Source organism: Triticum aestivum, chromosome 3B (genome assembly GCF_018294505.1).
Source record: "Triticum aestivum cultivar Chinese Spring chromosome 3B, IWGSC CS RefSeq v2.1, whole genome shotgun sequence".
In the NCBI taxonomy this organism is placed as follows: Eukaryota; Viridiplantae; Streptophyta; class Magnoliopsida; order Poales; family Poaceae; genus Triticum; species Triticum aestivum.
Genome location: NC_057801.1, coordinates 17,051,899 through 17,070,712, shown reverse-complemented (window position 1 = coordinate 17,070,712; position 18,814 = coordinate 17,051,899). Strand labels below are relative to the sequence as shown.

Below are 18,814 nucleotides of genomic sequence, written 5' to 3'. Positions count from 1 at the left end.
GAATTGGCAATGGTCGCATGCAGGGCTGCAAGAAAAGCTCGAGGCTCGTGAGCTGCTCGAGATCGACTTGTTTTTTGACTCGACTCAAGATCAATTCAAAAATAAACAGTTGAGTTTAAACACTTTATGTAGCTTGACCGAGAAATGAGCCGATCTTGAGCTAATGTTGGCTCGCTCGAGTTTAGCTCGATAGCTCGACAGAATATCATTATGTTAAATGATCATGCCATATATTAAATGAAAGTAAGATAATTTATTACCATATATGTTGTCCATAATTTTTTTACATTTTATTTGCCAACGAACATGGAAACTTAATTAAGTGCAGAGAAGATTTAGGCCTAATTATGTCACGTGGTCGACTATGTGTTAAATATATTATATTTTTGGCAAAAGTTCTCAGCATATTCACCTTAATTTTTTTGTTTTTCATCCACAGATTTATAATTTTTACCATCTCATTTAGCTCAAAACTAGCTCGAGATCGACTCGAGATCGTTACAAACTGAGCACGAGTCATGTTCTACAGCTCGATCATGAGCTTCACTTAGTTTGAGCTCGCTCGAATTTTTATATGAGTTGGCTGAGACAACTCCAACTCGCTCGAGCTCGACTCGTTTGCAACCCTAGTCGCATGCTGTAATTGCTACTGGTCAGCATTGGACGTACGCTTGACTGAATGGAGGCAAATATGTGGTGTATGATCGGCTACATGCAATGACTGTAAATTAATTTGATTGACTATTCTCATAGACCCTTCCCTTTCGTGATCTGAAAAATAAAAGCACCTCCCCTTCCCTTCGATCCCCTCAAACACCACCGTTTCCCCTTCGCCTTCGCTCCTAAGGTTTCTGGCCTCGCACCACCAAGCCACCCCAATCTCCCCGGCCACCGGATCGATGGCGGACGCGGCTGGGACGGCGGAGAGGAAGCTCACGCTGAAGAGCGCCGACGGCAAGGAGTTCTTCGTGGAGGAGGCGGTGGCGATGGAGTCGCAGACCATCAAGCACATCGTGGAGGATGGTTGCGCCAACAACATCATCCCCCTCCCCAACGTCAACGCCAAAATCCTTGACATGGTCATCAAGTACTGCAGACAGCACATCCAGAAGCGCGGAGCCGACGCCGCCGACCCCACCGCGAAGGCCTCCGAGCCGGACCTCAAGACCTTCGATGATAAGTTCATAGACGTCGACCAGCAAATCCTCTTCGACCTCATCCTGGTGAGATTTCCATCCAACCCTACCCATACCCGTGGTGCTCTTTCTAGTTAGTAGTTTAGTACTCGTCAAGGGGCTCTTGCTCCTGTCTAGATGCGGTTTTGTTGTCCTTTTTAACGGTTGGTGCCCCAGATTCGTGTCTCGTTTGCTGACAACTATAGTTGTGTTTACTGTAGAGTGTAGACTGGTGGCAGGTACTCTGACAAAATATTTGAAGGGCTAAATAATTTTTTAAGCGTTTGTAATCTCTCCCTAGGATGCGTGTTATTTCTCACCATATTTACATGGTTGCATGTCATAAGTGTTTGTAATTTCCCTGGGATGGAACAACTATTATATGATGAGCTATTTGATGATATTACTGAAAGTGTATTGCCATACTAATATGTACTGTTTCTTATCATTTCTAAGATTTTTTTGTCTGATGTCTTTACTTAGAGCTATGCTTCTGTTTTCAGTTCTATGGCATATTTAACCAGTGTAAATTGCACTTGTATAACTTCAGTATTGTGCTCCCTCACCATGTGGGTGATGCAACAATATCTTGTTTATGTTGCTCCTGTTTCTTATCTGTTTATAGTCTCTTTTGTATAAGAATGATACCTGACCATCTTGCTTGTATTTTGCCCTGAGCCCCTGACAGGCTGCGAACTACTTGAACATCAAGGGGCTGCTGGACCTGACCTGCCAGAAGGTCGCTGACATGATGAAGGGGAGGACTGTAGAGGAGATCCGCAAGACCTTTGACATCAAGAACAACTTCACCAAAGAGGAAGAGGAGGAAGTTCGGAGGGAGAACCAATGGGCTTTCGAATGAAGGTCGAGTGACGAGACGGTCTTACCTCCTCAATGGCTCCTCCAGCTCCCCTCCCGCTCCTCCCTCCTGCTCCCCCGCCACCACCACTGCATCATCGCCGGCCACCTCTTCCACCTTCAAACCCGGCCACCAACCACTCCAGCCTTCCCGTGTCAACCTTCTGCCCTCCTCCGCTCCCCGCGGACCACTGGCTAGATGACTCTCCGGTGCTCGGAGCCATCCGTGCTGCACTTGGGGTGGGAAACGCCATGGGGGCTGACTTCGAACAACAGGTGTGGTCCGCCATTCTTCAGCCAGTCACTCCCTTCCGACACAAAGGCTCAGGCATCCACCTGCTGGTCAACGTCGAGCGCGCTGTCCTAGAAATTGACTCGCTCATGATTGCATGCTACCTCCAAGGCTGCCTTGGAGGACAATCCGACATGTTCATGGTACTCCAGCTCTCACCCTCTCTCTTCCGCTTCACCGTCTCCTCGGCTCCGGTCGCCCTGGCCATTCTTCGAGAGAAAGAAATTGTCTCTCGCCGCATCCATATTTCCTTCTGGCCGTGTTCGATCAATGATGCCATAAGAGACCCTTCCACTTCCATCACGCCGCGACTCCTCCCACCCACCCCCACAAGGCAGCCACCACTGCCCCAGTCGCCCTCCAACCTTGCTCCGCACTGCATCGACTTTGGCGATCGCCTGCAGCACGCTTTCCGCTTCATCGGCCAAACCCTACGCCTTGACCCATCGACCGGTCTTGCTTTCCAAGCGCATCTATGGCAGGCCAAGCGATCAATGGTCTCGCCTCCTCGCCATGCATCGTCCCACCCCAGAGACACTATCATCTTCTTCCACTCATGCAGCCTACCCCTGGACTGCTACCTCGTCGCAGCTCTTCTTCAAACCAGGTTTGGTGGGAGGGCAAAAAAATTCGACGTTCAACAGCTGACGTCCTCAGCCTACTCCTTCTGCGTGGCTTCGACTTCTGCGCACGAATGGATTTTGGCATGTTCACCCATCTCCACGCCCTTCTTCTTCGCCTCGATCGTCGCAGCAGCGTCAGTGGCCTACGCTCCAAACGCTGCGTTGCGTATGGCTGCGTCTCCTCGCCCTCGCTCCACCAACAAACAATCAACACCATCTGCGACGGCCTCCACCACGCCTGTGTTCATCCCCGACCCGGCAATTCTGCCGGAATCGGCAACGCCACCGCTTGGCAAGGTAATGGAGGTTAGGCCTTCCCGCCCTGGATTAAGATTCTTTAACCGTATTTTAAACATGTACCACTCCGAGCCTACACGTCCTATTGCTCCTTTCCGCTGCCTCGCTACAGTACCTTTCTGGATAGTTTGCAGTTCAGAGAATATTAATCCTAATGTTACGTTCATAGCACATGCTTTAGACTACCACTTTTCGGTCAAACCAGTTTTTCAGGCAACTAGACTGTCACGCCACGTATTTCGCTCCTCTGTAGTATCAAAAGAAGTTCGTTTTGAAATCCTGCGGAGCTCGCCGTTAGTTTTCAAATGCTTCTCCCTCCACTTCTTTGACCAACAAAACTCAGCCACTGCTCATGAACAGCCTCTACATGTCACCTGTTCGACGAACACGCTGGAACAATGCATGACCGAAAGTTTGCCGACGACTGCATCCTTACTTGGACCATGCCCACCCGCAACATGCATGCTCCGGACTACTTCGACCAAAAAATTCAAAACACAAACCACTCTAGTACCCAACGGGTCACTTGCTGCCTACGCAGCTCAACCACAATCGCCTCCAACAACTCCCTGCCACAACCCTACCCTGACTACTCACGCGCCCATGATCTCCATGCTTTTGACCACCACTGAAACCGAGGAACAAACCTGCATGCCTAACTCAGAATCGGCCAAAACAAGCCCATCCGGCGCACACCTGGAACCCGTGACACTCGATCCACCTGCCTGCCATCGATCTCCACACCCGTCCGCCCCCCTCTCGCTAGACACGGTCCATGGATCACCAGCCTATACACATGGGCCCAACGCAACCAACAATAACCCGCAGCCCCACCACCCAGCTCCACTAGCATGCATGCCACCGCCCACACTGATGCTCGAACCCGTCCAACGCTACAATCCAAACAAGCTGCCGTCATGCGAGTCTGTTCCATGCCCTGCAATCCCAGCACAGCTGCCCTCGCCAGCCAAAAATAGTAACCCTGCTGCTCACACAAGCACGTACATGACGCAAGACATGCCCGCGCATCCAACTGCCACGTCCTATCGGGACGCTCTACTCTCCCCACCCCCCCTGCATGCTCATTCGCCCCGCCTCGCTACTTCTATAAAACCCGCATGCAGCACTCACCTCCACTCTCCATCCCAACGCTCACTCACATCTCCCTTCTCCAAACGACGCTACTTCCGGTGTCTAGCCATAGATCATCAAGTTTACCAGTGCAGAGACCCGATCAGGTGCGCTCGGTGCTGGTGCTCCGGCCACAAAGCTAGCCGGTGCAAAGCCACTCGTCTCCTGCCGTTCTTCGCTGCCCTACCACAACATCCACATATAAACCCAGCCTTCTCCCTCCGCAACACTCCACAACCACCAGCCCCCAACATGGCCAACCTCCCTGTGCCTTCTGCTGCCGAACCCTCAGTTGCAGCCAACCTCTGGCCCCGCGCCGGCAACGGTCCGATGGCACCCCTCCTGGGCATCCCAGTCGCCAGAATCATCACTCACCCCGTCGCCCCGCTCGACCTCCACTCTCCAATCACCGTTCCTCCTTCACTCTCCACCCCTGATGGCCTTGCGGTGCTGCGTGCGCGGCTCAACGAAGCGCGTGCCGATGCTGCCTTTGCCCCATCACCGCCCATCACTCAGACTGCGCGCCATGCTCATCGCTCCAACATGCGCTCCGACCTCATCACTGCCATCGTTGCGCCGCCATGCCTGGTCAATGATGTCAGCCATATAGCCTTCGCCCACCTTCGCACTCCAATCCACAATCCGGCCACTCTCATTCACGACGCGATTCTCGCTCACGCCGGATACCCCAGCTTTAGCGTCGCGGGCTCTTGGCGTGGCGCTGGCTGCGTCACCTTTGAGTCCGCTTCCGTTCGGGAATACCTAGTCACCCTCGGTTCTCTCGACTACCGCGGTAACCAAATCTCCTTTGAGCCGGTGGAGCTGGCTGACCGTGCCTCGCCTGTCTTCGACCAACTCATTGAGGTCAAGGCCTCGGAGTTCCCCCATGAACTCTGGCCGACGACGGCATCAGGTGGGCTCTAAGCCACCTTGGTGACGTATGCTCCATCGACCACTACTGCGTCGAGGGACGCGACTTCACGGCTGTCGGCGCTCTCATCATGGTGGACCGGCGCAAACGGCTGCCGGACTCATTGCCCATCCAGCTCCCACCGTCAAATGACATCAAGGTGCTCAAGATTGCGAGGCTGGCCATAGTCCTCGACCGCATGGGCCCGCTTGACCCATCTCCGTACTCATCCGACTCCGACTCGGACGCGGACTCGCGCCCTGCGACTCACGGGCGTCGCCCCTTCAACGCCTTCTCCTCCAACAACGACCTGCCTCGTGCACCACCACCATCCCCCACCTTTGCCGCACCCAACATTGCTCCAAAACAGGCCGCCAACCACGCAGACATGCCTCTCCACATCTCATCCGGCGATGACGCCCCCGCCAACCTCCCCAACCCCGTCATCAACATCTCATCCGACAGCGACTCAGCGCCGCCATCGCAGAAGGCGTTCCCCCCTTGGGCGTTCTCTTCATCAACAATCATTGGCTCCTCCTCAACACCGGCCGCCACCAACCGCCCCACGCCACGCCTTGCCACGGCGATCGACTGCATCTCCTCGCCCACGCCTCTGACACTGGAACCAGACCACGACGACGACAACCCGGCCGACCAGCTGCCTCCTTCGGCCATGCAGCTGTCGTCGGCGTTCCGCCCGTATGACAGCTCCAACTCCTCGCCTCAAGGGCTCGACATGTCCTCCATCTCCTTCTCAGCAGGGGCATCCCCATCTGGTACAGCCGCAGCTTTACCTTGTCCTTCTACTGCTCCTTCAAGTCCTCCGACTCGCACTCTAATCACCACGCTTCCGGCAACGGACTGTGCAGACACCCCCCTCCATGACTGCATCCTCGGAAAACTGCGCCACAGCGCCAAGCGATCGGCGGATAAGGCTATGAGCCTTCGCCGGAGCTCTCGCCTCGCTGCCAAGGAGCCTCGCGTCTTCACTGACATGACCACGAAAGATGTCCGTGCCCGGGCTGCACGCCTCTCCGCCTCTGATGTAGCCAAGGCGCTCAAAGACGCCATCCACGATGCACGCCTCGACATCCCCGACACCCCTCCAGCCTCGGCTGCTGCCCTTGCCGAAATCGCATCGCTCTGCGGTGCCGGCGACGCGGCTGCTGCCTCCATCGCCCATGCCGACGACGACGACCATGCCGATGATGCTGACGTCGCGCCATGATGTACCAATGCTTCCGTACAAGCCCATGCGGCGTCCCGGCGACGATCGCCCGTCCCTATCGCGGCCCTACTCTATGGGTCTATCTATTCCTGCGTCCGTGTATCTGGAGCTGTTGTTCCTTTGCTCCACCTATCCACTACTATTTCACATGTACCCTCTACCTACTTTCACTTTGTTTAAGTCTAGATGTCCCCTCGGTTACTTATGAGTAACACAACTATATCTGTTTGTTCCTGGAATGTACGAGGACTAGGTGATGAATCCAAATGCGCCGATGTCCTTTCTGAACTGATCAGTATCAAACCCCACTGCGCCCTCATACAAGAATCAAAGCTCAATGAGATCACCGAACAAAAATTTAGGTCCTTCTTACCACGGTCTCTAGATCAAAAAATCGTCCAACCAGCAGACGGATCGGCCGGAGGAACCATCTCTGCTTTCAACAAAAACTACCTCTCCCCAATCTCTCACTCCAACCACCGTTTTGCCACATCCAGTACACTCAAATCACTCGCCCACCCCCTTCCCTTTGTTATCACAAACGTATATGCACCCTCAAACCGCAACCACAAGCAAGACTTCCTCGACGAACTCAGACGCATCCAAGAAAATGACCAAACCCCGTGGCTCATTGCAGGCGACTTTAACCAAATCCGCTTTCCTAGTGAAAAAAATAACCGTAATTTTCACCAACGCGAAGCTGATGCTTTTAACACTTTGATCAACGACCTCGCGTTAATCGAACTACCACTGCTTGATAGACTTTTCACTTGGTCTAACAAAAGAGCAAACCCAACCCTAGAAAGACTTGACAGAGCTTTTATCAACTTAGCTTGGAACAACTGCTTCCCTAACACAACTCTCTCATCGCGTCCACGTATCACATCCGATCACGTCCCCCTAATTATAAACATCCACACTACGGTCCCAAAACCACGCCACTTCCGATTCGAATCTGCGTGGACTCTAACCGCTGACTGCCACAACATAATACAAACATGCTGGGCTCCAAGTCAACACTCAAACACAACAACAAACTCCGGAACTGCCCTTGCAAAAAATCTCAAAAAAACCAGATGCGCCTTAAAACAATGGGCCTCAAAAAGATCACCTGCAATCCAGCGGGAACAAGCTGCAAAGCAAATCATAAACTTCATTGATCTCAAAGAAGAGGCTCGCCCCCTCTCGAAAGCCGAAAACTTGCTCCGCATTGTCATCTCCGATACACTTCACTCGGCCATTGCCGAAAAAGTAGCTTTCTGGAAGCAACGTGGCAAGGTCAGAGAGGCCATAGGCGGCGAAGAGAACTCCCAGTACTTTCATGCAGCAGCATCACAACGACTCCGAAAAAATACCATAACCTCCCTCCTTGCAGATGGAAATGAGTTCCATTCTCACGATCAAAAAGCAAATATTCTCAAAGACCACTTCATAACGATCATCGGAACCGCACACCCCACCTCCTGGCCGTTCCAATTGCAAAAATACTACCCCCAGGCCATACCGCAGCTTGCCTCTCTTGACTCTCCCTTTACTCCCGAAGAAATAAAAGATGCCTTCCTCCAGATGAACCCTCTCGCTAGCCCTGGACCGGATGGCTTCGGCCCGCTCTTCTATAAGAAATATTGGAATCTTCTTAAAGCTCCTATTTTCTTTTTCATGACGGACTTCCAAAACCTCAATACACAAACTGAATGCCTAAATAGAGCACACCTAATTCTGCTCCCCAAAACAGAACTGGCAAACACTCCCGACGCCTACCGCCCCATCTCGCTTCAAAACTGCCCTATAAAAGCCGTTGCAAAGGTGCTCACTAACAGGCTAAAACCATTGATCCCGCTGTTGGTTCATGCTAACCAAACTGGGTTCATCTCAGGCCGTAGCATCACAGAAAACTTTATTTACGCTGCCGACCTCGTCCGTGCCTGCCACTCCAGAAAGGCTCCAACAATGGTAATCAAGTTGGATTTTAGCAAAGCTTTCGACTCACTCTCCTGGGACTCCCTTATATCCATACTAAACTGCCGTGGTTTCCCGCAAAAATTCACCGCATGGATCCACGACCTTCTCTCCACCGGAAAAACTGCTGTTATGCTCAATGGGATCCTCGGTAACTAGATTAACTGCAAAAACGGCCTCCGACAGGGTGACCCCATCTCACCCTACATATTCATCATCGTTGCTGATCTTCTGCAGCAAATGATACAACAAGACTGCAATCTATCACACCTTAGCCACCCGCTTTTCTCACATCTCCCGCCAACTGTCCTACAATACGCTGATGACACCCTAATCATCGCTAAAGCATCAAATGACGGCGCCCAACAGTTAAAAAACATTCTACAGGACTTCGCTCGGGCAACCGGCCTCTCTATCAACTTCACCAAAACAATGTTAGTGCCTATGCATGTCGCACCTATACTGTCGGCATCCATTGCATCTACCATGCAATGCACAACCTCCTCCTTCCCGCAGATCTATTTAGGCCTACCCTTAGCACCCACTGGCCTGCCTTCAAACGCCTTCCTACCCATCATCGAACGATGTCGAAAATTCTTAACAGGTTGGCGGGCAAAGCTCCTCTCCAAAGGAGACAGGCTGATATTACTATCTGTAGTCCTAGATTCAATCTTGGTCTATTTTATGTCTGTCTTCCTCATTCCCAAAAGCGTTCTTAAAACCCTCGATTCCATTAGACGTGCTTTCTTCTGGGCTGCAGAAGAAACTTGTACTGGTGCTCAATGTCTAGTTGCCTGGAAAAATGTCTGTAAACCAAAAATGTGTGGTGGTCTAGGCCTAAAAAACCTGCATAAACAGAACAAATGCTTGCTCATGAAATTCGCTGTCAAAGCTCTTAATCCAGAACAATCTCCATGGCTTGACTGGATCACTTTGCAACACCCAAATGCCCTCCTCACCCCACAAAACCGTCACTCATTTATCTGCCAAACAATAAACCAGCAACTACCAGCCCTCCATGCCATCTCCTTTGTACTCACAAACTCTGGCACCAACACATATTTCTGGTTAGACAAATGGATCCACCAAACACCCCTCGCCACTTTATTCCCATGCCTATACTCTCATACCACTACACCCCTCGCTCGTGTGGCTACTGTTTTTAACTATGGTTTAGATTCAATCCTGCGGAACCGCCTAACCTCTAATGCCACTGCCGAGTTGTGCTCTGTGTTGTCTCTCCTGCAGGATTTCCAGCGGTCGCCTGGACCAGACGAACGCTACCTCTCCGGTGGCTTGTGCTTCTCTACCAAGGCCGCCTACTCACTGTCCATGGGTGACTCCACCGAGCATGATATGCACTCCATCCCCATCCGGTCCTCATGCGTCCCAACAAGAGTGAAGATTTTTGCATGGTTATTGTTCAGGGATCGATTAAACACCAAGTGCAACCTACTCCGCAAGCACATGGTCTCTGATGCGCTATGTCCCCGCTGTGGTTTTGATGGTGAAAACCGATTACACTTGTTCTTGGCCTGCCCGCTCGCTCAGAGGATCTGGCATAGGGTAGGCCTATCACCCTCGGCAAACATCAACGAACTCTGGGACTGCCGCCTACCTTTCCAACTGAATGCGCCGGCCTGGCACTCAATCCTCCTCATCATTTTATGGAGGATTTGGGACTCAAGAAATGCCATGACCTTCAAGCAGCAAGACCATCATAGCATCCTCACTCTTAGAAGAATCATTGATGATCTAGCGCTCTGGACTCACAGGATGAAGAAACCAGCGCAAAAGCAGGCCGCCTCCTTATGGCGTTCCTACCTCTTATCACGACTACACGTGCTTATGTAATTTCACCTTGTAATCGGTCGAACGATGGGTTACAAACTTGAGAAATATATTCAGGTGGGGAGCTCCCCCCCCCCCCCCGGTGATTTTTCAAAAAAAAGGTCGAGTGACGACAACTAAAGAAACAACTATCTCGTAATGCAAATGGCCAGCAAGGAAGGAAACCCGGCTTTGTTAATGCCTGGGAACAGTCGTTGTGGTTCGAAACTATGCTAGTAATAAGCTATAAGTACATTGTTCTGGTTCCGGTCAATCTGGGAGGTTTACCATTTGGTTGACTTCGTCATCTTTTGTTTGGTAGTATTTTGCTGCACTCTTGAACTTGGTTATGAGTTTGGTGCTGGTTGCTAGTTATTCTGCAACTAGTGCTAGTTCTAATCTATCGTTTTGCATGCCTCTGATGCGTTGAGATTTTTTCTCTCCATATGCTTTGAGTTTGACTGGTGAATTCCTGTTATGATGTTGTGGCGCTCCAGGTGAGCTGCCACCATGTGTTCACAAGCTTCTTGTTCGGCGGTGTGCAGTGCATTTGCATGTCACCCTATTCCATATGTCAACCCTAGCATCCTACGGCGACTCCAACAAGGATCACCAAATCGCCAGCAAATGTCCGACCAGGCACTTTAGGCTGCCTCTACTTCAAGCCTATATTTGTGATAAAAAATATGAGTCATATATTTAAGAAAAATAAACCATTAGATTCATATACAAAATTACATGGCACACAAAATATATACTTTTGAGGCATATACAAGATATACAGATTGAGGAGATCGTTTCCATGCATGTACAAAAGGCCGTTGACAACCTTTCCAAATGGCTAGCCAAGCACCGGTATGAGCGCATGACATGCCCACAACTGAGACCAAGGAACAATGGTGAAGGGGGCCCGGTCGAATTTGAGGTGTTGCAACCCGAAGCCCTATTCCATAGAGTTTGCACTATGAAAAGGAGAGGGAGGACTCCCATGACAAAGGATCCTGTTCTGCTTCGCTCCACCCGCCAAGTTCCTCCTATAGAGCCAACATTACCGCCACCACCATAGCAATATCTCCATATTTTTATTCTTGTACACGACATTCCTTAATGACCGAAGAGATAATAAGACGGTTTACTCATTCATCTTAAAGAAACCTTTTTGCAGTGCCTCTTGTTTGCGATCTAACCATGATGTGTGATCAAACTTGTGTGTGATTAGTCCTCACATCCCACATGTGTGCTTCATACGGAATCCATGGTATGTTTATGCTATGAGTTGGTATTTTTGTGTCTTCTTAATCCTATGATGCTGATACCCAATGCACCGAAGGTGCGCCAAAGAGGAGGCACATTGCAGGGCGCATGGAAGGCTACATCGAAGACTGGTGATAATAGGGATTAGTATGGTAGTCCGATAAAATTCATTTGGGGGGAGGGGGGATGATGCAGTCACAAATGCGCGTGACTCCAAGCTTTGGTGAAGGTGAGTGGCGGCATAGTCCCGAGGATCCACGCAACTCTGAGCTTGGAAAAGGTGAGCAATATCGAGGCGTCAAGGATCTGTGTGGGTCCGAGCTTGGTGATGGCGACGAGCATCGTGACATCGGGGATTTGAATGACTTCCGAGTTGGCAAAGGCGTGCGGCGTCGAGGATCAGTGTAACTCCAAGCTAGCGAAGGCAAAGGTCGCCATGACATCGATGAGCTTTTCACCTTTTGCAGGCAACGCTCTTTACATCACCTGTGTTTTACTTTGGCCGAAACTTGCTGAGGATTTAGCATCATTGATTCACGGCTTTTCACTTGGTGAGGAATTACCACTGTAGATTGCAATCTTGTTATAGTGAAAACAAAAGGTGATTAGTCGGCCTTATAGGGAAGGTTGGCGTACATCGATAATACTGACACACCAATGTTTTTATCTAATATGTTCAATCATCTTGACGGAGCACCGCCTATTCGTATGTTATGAAGGTGTCGAGGGAAGTCTGTCGTAGAGTCAAGCCTTTCTCATATTACTTCAACACCCTATCCGAACGTCTCTTCCTCGGCGCCGATCCAGGTCGTTCTCTACTATTTGGACTCAACTGTTCTAATCGTATGACGTCTATCCAAACATGGATAGTCAACAAAAGTTTGATCGTACGATTAATTATTCTCACAACACTTACTTTTCTGGTATGCATATCTCTATTTGGGTTAACCCGCCAGATGTTTATAATAATAGTAAAATGATTTTAATAGATAAAGATGACAACATATTTTAAAAATAAAGTTTGACTAACAAGTAACTTAACTGTGTTTCACGCTTGAATGTTGAAGTATGCAAGTGAATTGTGAGACTCTTGGGAGAAGAGAGGGCATCATGATGGCGTGGGGAAAAGGCAAATCAATCATCTGTCTCGGGTGGCAAAACACTTCTCTCGGGTGACCAACCATTAATACCTTTCATTTATACTTGTATATGTTCCCAAAACGTCTAGACTCCTCTTTCCTAGAGCACGGCCGCCTCCTCTTCTTCCCACATGACCTGACCGCATATATTCTCCCCCTCCTCTTCCCGTCTTCCACTAGACCGTACTGGCGGGACGGACGAAGCAGGCAAGCCAGATTTGAGTCCGGGAGGAGGTGAAGAGAGAGTAACCTTTCCTGCATCTCATCTGTTGCTGATTCGTTCTTGTTAGATAATTTCTTTGAGACTAAACCTGCATCCTTTATTTATTTAATTTAACCTTTCCTATGACTCAGATCAGATCTGAAACTCTCTGAATTTATTTTATTTGTGTATATGGAAATCACGTTCTTTTTTGCGTAAAGTGTATAGCAAAGAAGTTGACAGCCGCATTTACACAGTAAAATTGACCGGACATGTGGGAACCAAAGTAGGGCCTAGCATTCGTGGAATCAAACATTTTGGAATCTAGAGACTAAATTATGAGAATGTTTGTCATTAGCCGTATGAAAATCGTGTCACTAGATTTGTTGTCAATGGTTCATGCTGTGCTTATAGTATGTTGTTTTGCACTAAGAGACTTCACGGTAGAAGCTAAGTTAGATATATGTGCTTAGTTGCTTACCTTTAATATGCTATGCATTCATATCTTAATTCATTACTCACACTTTTTTTTACCTATTCAGCAGCACAATGACAATAATAGACTTCATAGACGTGATTGATGATATCATTGACTTGAGCAGTGGCGAGGAGAATGTTGAACAGGATGAAATCCCGACTCAGCCCCCCGCGGCGATGCTTGATAGGCAGGAGGTGTTTGTCGAAGCTGGTGATGGAAGGCAAGAGGCTGCCGAGTCCGGAAATATTATCCAAGCTACCACATGGTCCATGTTTAAGGAGAAAGGACCTCTTGGTACAACTGCAAACCAGAATTGCACTTCAATGACAGTACCACTCCCAAGTAATTACATTCTTCTCTATCCCATTTTATGTTCAAAAACCTTGTGTGCTTATCATGAAAATAGTACAAATATCAAACAACCATTGCAATGCCAATCCTTGTTTTCAGTTAACAATGGCACCATGATAGAGATAAAAAGTTGTTACATCGCTGCAGGCCCTGCTTCAGCTGCTCTGGAGGCTCATCCCTCATCACAGCCGGACGAGACTGAAGAAGGGTCCTCTACTCAGTCCAGAGATACTATGACAGGTACCACTGGAACACCGTCCTTGGTTGCAGAGGAAGGGTCTCTTGATACCACTGCAACACAGAATTTTCCTCCAACATCAGTGCCATTCCCAAGTAATTACACTCTTCCCTACCACACTATTTGTTAAGTTGTGTGCTGGTCATTAAAATGTTCCATATCAACCAATCATTGCAACATCGATCCCTCTTTTGAATTAACAAAGACAACCTGATAGAGATAAGTGGTTATCGCTGCAGGTCCCACTTTCACGACTCCGAATGGTCTGGCATATGAAGGAGATAATGGAAGGCTGTTGAGGATGTATGGGAGACGTCCTAGGAAGAACTACCATACCGAAACCCCTAGGAGAAGTCCTAGGTTCAAAGATAAGCATAAGGGTAATAAAAGGCTGTTGTAGAGCTGGGAGTCGATTGTAGAAGAATCAACTGCCTCAGCAAGCAATGCAGAATCATTAAAAACCCTCTCTGCCTACACCCCTGACTACCTGCATGTGTTCTCCCCGTGAAACCATTTTGATGTTGTTGGCCCAGTCTAGATCCAAACAATGTTTGCACTTGTCCTGGCCCACTTGGGTATCTCCTGCATTATGGTTTTACTATGTGTGTTGTTCCTCACTTGCCTTTCCCTTGAGGCTATGAAGTTCAGTTTACCATGTAAGAGTAGCAGGGCTTGTACATGCTTGATTTATTTTATTTTCCGATACTTTCTGATAATTTAACATCAATGAGCCCATTCCAAATTAAAACTTTGGAAACGCTAGTGCTTTTCCGCTGGAAAAGGCAATCTAGGTTTGTGATACATGCTCTACCATTCATGAAGTGGTAATTCACTAAAAAAGATCCGATGGAGTGATCATTCAATAACATGAGGCAGATAAGAAATATTTGCTAGACAGAATCTTTAAGCTTTTACAGATTGTTGAAAAATTGTGGAATCTTTTTATGTACTTGAGGAGAAATGTAGGTTTCATAATGTAGGAAGATGACAAGCATCTTTGTGTTGCATACAATGTGGGTGATTGTTTGCTTAAACTACTCTCGATTTGCATGTCCATTTCTGCAATAGAATCTCTCTCCAAGCTACTGCTTCCTGTTAAATGTCACAAAAAGATTGCGAACCTCTTTTGAATGCGCATTATCAGGTGATATTTTAAATAAACTTGGGAAATGCACATAGTTTATGCAGTTTGGGACTTGAGAAACTAAGTAGTAGCTGCAATGTAACCAACAGGTTGGAGGTTGGACTGAATTTGTCAGGTCCATTGCATTGTGAAAAAATTCAAAAAAAATCTTATGGTTTGGTGTGCGAAAGCTACATTTTACTTGTGTTCACAGATGAATTACAAAAAAAAAATCAAAGCTTATATTTGACGCTATGTTGGACAATGGACACAACTGTTGTTCATCTTTTTTTTCAGAAAGGGGTAACCCAGGCCTCTGCATCAGGCATCTACATCATGTGATGCGCACAATCAGTTTATTAAACATAGAAGTTCCAAGTCATCGAATACCAAAAGGTTTACATCAAAACACACCAGGATTTATGTGAACCATGAAGACAAACTTTGAAAGAAGCATGATCCTCACACAACTTGACCCGTCTCCGAGAGGGGGGAAAACTCTTTGAAATGCGACTCTGTCCACAATGGCATCTTCGGTTGAACTTTAAGGTTCTTTGAGCATCAGGTCAAGCTTGCTCGCAGCAAAAAAAAAAATCTTGTTAAACTGATCTAGTAATGATATTGCCTAAACAGCTTAACCATCAGATGCCAGAATAATCATAAATTTATACTAATCATCCATAGCCAGTAGTAATCCTTCACTGCTGCTTAGTTAAATTACTACTGAACTTGTTACCATAATCTTGATTGATTAGGTTAATTAGCTTGCACATGTGTGGTTTAGCCTCTAGTCATACATTCATACTAATCATCTAACTTAGCTGCACTAATCATCCATAACATGAAGGAGATCAAACACTTACTTCACTGCATCCTCCGCGGCACCCTGGCCTGCGGTGTAGTTGACTTGGGAGCGACGGCGGCAGGTGGGATCAGATCGATCCGGACGCTGAGGGTGAGCATGTCGCCGGAGAGCAGCTCCTGGGGCACCACCAAGAACATCCCCTGGCCCAACGCCGGCGCGCACGTGGACAGCGCGTTGCTGATCACCGGCGAGGTCATGAGAACTAGGTCGTAGTCCTTGTCGCCGCCACGACGCTCAATGGAGAGCTTGCACCAGAACCGGGGCCCCGTCTCAGCCTCGCCGTCCGGCCTGATGCACATCAGTGACACGGCGGTGCCCGCACCGAGCAGGCAGAGGGAGACGAGGAACACGCTGCGGTCCTCCTCCCCGACGAGCAGGTGCCAGCCGTGCGACAGGGAGAAGCTTAGGCTCCAAGACCGGCCATAGCGGACCGTGACGGCGGGGCGCTGGTGATCGGCGGCGAAGTGGTCGACCAGCATCGCGCGGGAGCCCATGAAAGCGCATGCGGACTCCGGGCAGGTGCAGGGCGCGGACAGGCACACGCGCTGGTGGTCCGCAGCCTCATGGAACACCACGTAGCGCTCGCAGCCGAACGCCTTGTAGGGGCATGGCACCTTGGCGGCGCCGACCACCTTGTCCAGCTGGCCGCAGTGGGTGTTGGCACGGCTGCAGACGGTGCGGTGCCCGGCACGGCAGTAGTAGCACACTACGTGCCCTACGGCATCGCACTGCCACAGTAAACGCAACCACACGCAAGTTTGTTTTAACAAAAGGAGTATAACATTTGGTCTCTGCATCATTGCGATGCACACAATATAGATGAAGAAGATAACAAATGTCTTGCATCCACGTGAAAATAAAATAAATGTGTCATCTTCCGAAGATCTCAAAGGAATCCTCTCAAAAAGATATAGAAAGAGGTTTTTTTTGTTCTTTCAAAAAAATTGGTCGCTTTGGTGTGAGAGGAGAGATAACCTTGAACACGGGGGGCTTGAGGGGGAGGAGGCAGCCCTGGCAATGGAGGAGTGTCACGTCCATCCTCACGTCGATCTGCGTCGGTGCCATGGATTCCACCGCCACCAACGCATCCCCTGCTTCGCCTTCGTCCTGCATCGTCACCTCCCCTTTCTCCGACTCCGACTTCACCTCCTTGGCACTCACCCTTGTTGCACGACTCTCCCCTTCCTTCATGGTTATTTCTGGTCACACCGTGTGTTTTAGTGGGGAAATAATGAAAGAGAGGGGAGGGTGAAGACCTAAGAGGAAAACTGGGGCGGCCATTGTGGCAAATGTTGGAGCCAGCAGAGCATACCCCAAAAGGAAAGATAGGTGCCAATAATTTTAGCATGCCGATAATGTTTGTTTTAACTTTTCAAAGAACTGATCTTTTTTTTTATCTTTAAAGTATTGCTATGTAGGTGGAGTTTTTATTTGGGATAATATAACTTTGGGTTCCACTTCACGTACAACCCCTCTAATAAAACCAACGCTTGAGATTAAGATGTGCCTCTTCGGATGAGAGGGTGTGATGGTCCAGTTGACAAGTAATTATTGCTTTACAAAACACACAATGTGGGATATGATCTTACTAAACTTAACAGATGTAAGGCCAAATCCACCGCGTGATCCCAAACGGACGTCCGTTTTGTCCGGATTCTGTCCGTTTGGGTAGGGCAATGGGGTCGTGTCCGTTCAATTTCCGGGATGCGGTGGCCGTGCGTCCAGCGCGTGGACGCATCCGGGCCGCATCTTGTCCGCGTGCACATTTCTTTGCAAGTCCTTAAACTTTTTTTCATCATTCATTTTTGATACATGACAATACATCATCACATTTTGACTAGTAAAGCAAGGTCAAAGAAAACAAGAACGACAAGAATACATTTGAGAAGATATCCAACTTCTATAACTGCTCCCTTGAGTTGGGTTAGGGCCTTCTCGATGCACTCATTATTGATCTGTGGAGGAGGCTCGACGTTGCACCCTCCTTTCTTCTTCAAGCCAGAAGTCGATGTTTGCTTCCTCATACGTAGTATCGTGCCTAGCCTCTAATCTAGCAACAAGTGCACTTGTCTCATCTACATCCTCTAGGCTAGCTAAAAGTGCACGAACATGTACTAAATTTGGCTCTATCAATATATCGATGTACTCTTCTCCCCAATACCAAAACTTGCATCCATTCTACATAATAAAACTTAAAGTTAGCACAACTAGTCTAATCCGAAAGCACAAACCGAAGCTAAAAAGAGCACATACCCCATCGTTTAGGCACTTGATGAACACCCATCCGGGATGTTCCGGCGTTGTAGACACGCGGCGCACGATCATCCTTGGGCAGTGGTCGCACTTGATGAGGGGCAACGGTGTGCCTACGAGCTTTTGGGCAAGCACCGAGCCCGGCCGACCGCCATTCGTGTATCTGCCGGCGGACCACCGACGGTGCAGATCCGAGCGGCTAGAGGACGAGCCACTGCCTGCATGTGGCCTTGCGGCCCTGCCAGGGCCTTCCGGCGAGGTGCCCGGTCAGTCCATGGCGCGGCCCGGCCTCCCACAGCCGGGCGAGCTCAAGACCGACCGGATCCGCCCCAAATCCGGCCGGCAGGTGCGCAAACCAGGTGGCCGTGGTTGGGTAGCTCGGCGGTGACGAGGAGAAGGGGCTGGGTGAGCGCGCGTCCGAGTTGCACGGCTGCAATGGTAGCGGTGGCGGCGAGGGGAAGAGTGGGGAAGAGTGGAGAAGAGTGGAGTGGGATGCGGCCGGAGGGAGGGAGGGGGCGGATAGAAAAAGGCCCGTCCTTTGCCACCGACGGGCGGGCCAGGGGAAGACACGCGCAGACGGCCGTCGCGTCCGCGTGGTGTCCGTTTCA

At 49.4% G+C, this 18,814-nt stretch overlaps 2 protein-coding genes across 2 annotated transcripts; one reads left to right on the top strand and one right to left on the bottom strand.

The window, feature by feature from the left end:
- The first annotated feature begins 899 nt into the window (after nucleotides 1-899).
- Nucleotides 900-2,037, top strand: LOC123064382 (SKP1-like protein 1). The gene is made up of 2 exons (XM_044487868.1): nucleotides 900-1,223; nucleotides 1,864-2,037. The coding sequence occupies exons 1-2, from the start codon at nucleotides 900-902 to the stop codon at nucleotides 2,035-2,037; spliced, it is 498 nt and encodes a 165-aa protein (XP_044343803.1).
- A 13,915-nt stretch (nucleotides 2,038-15,952) lies between these two features.
- Nucleotides 15,953-17,144, bottom strand: LOC123067157 (putative E3 ubiquitin-protein ligase SINA-like 6). The gene is made up of 2 exons (XM_044490077.1): nucleotides 16,929-17,144; nucleotides 15,953-16,681 (listed from the first exon to the last, which is right to left on the bottom strand). The coding sequence occupies exons 1-2, from the start codon at nucleotides 17,142-17,144 to the stop codon at nucleotides 15,953-15,955; spliced, it is 945 nt and encodes a 314-aa protein (XP_044346012.1).
- Nucleotides 17,145-18,814: the final 1,670 nt, after the last annotated feature.

Excerpts from the sequence above, each read along its gene's own strand:
- LOC123064382 (XM_044487868.1), top strand. The coding sequence starts at position 900 with ATGGCGGACGCGGCTGGGACGGCGGAGAGGAAGCTCACGCTGAAGAGC. Across the intron at positions 1,224-1,863 it reads TCCTCTTCGACCTCATCCTG|GCTGCGAACTACTTGAACAT; the intron begins GTGAGATTTCCA and ends AGCCCCTGACAG.
- LOC123067157 (XM_044490077.1), bottom strand. The coding sequence starts at position 17,144 with ATGAAGGAAGGGGAGAGTCGTGCAACAAGGGTGAGTGCCAAGGAGGTG. Across the intron at positions 16,682-16,928 it reads TCAAGCCCCCCGTGTTCAAG|TGCGATGCCGTAGGGCACGT; the intron begins GTTATCTCTCCT and ends TTACTGTGGCAG.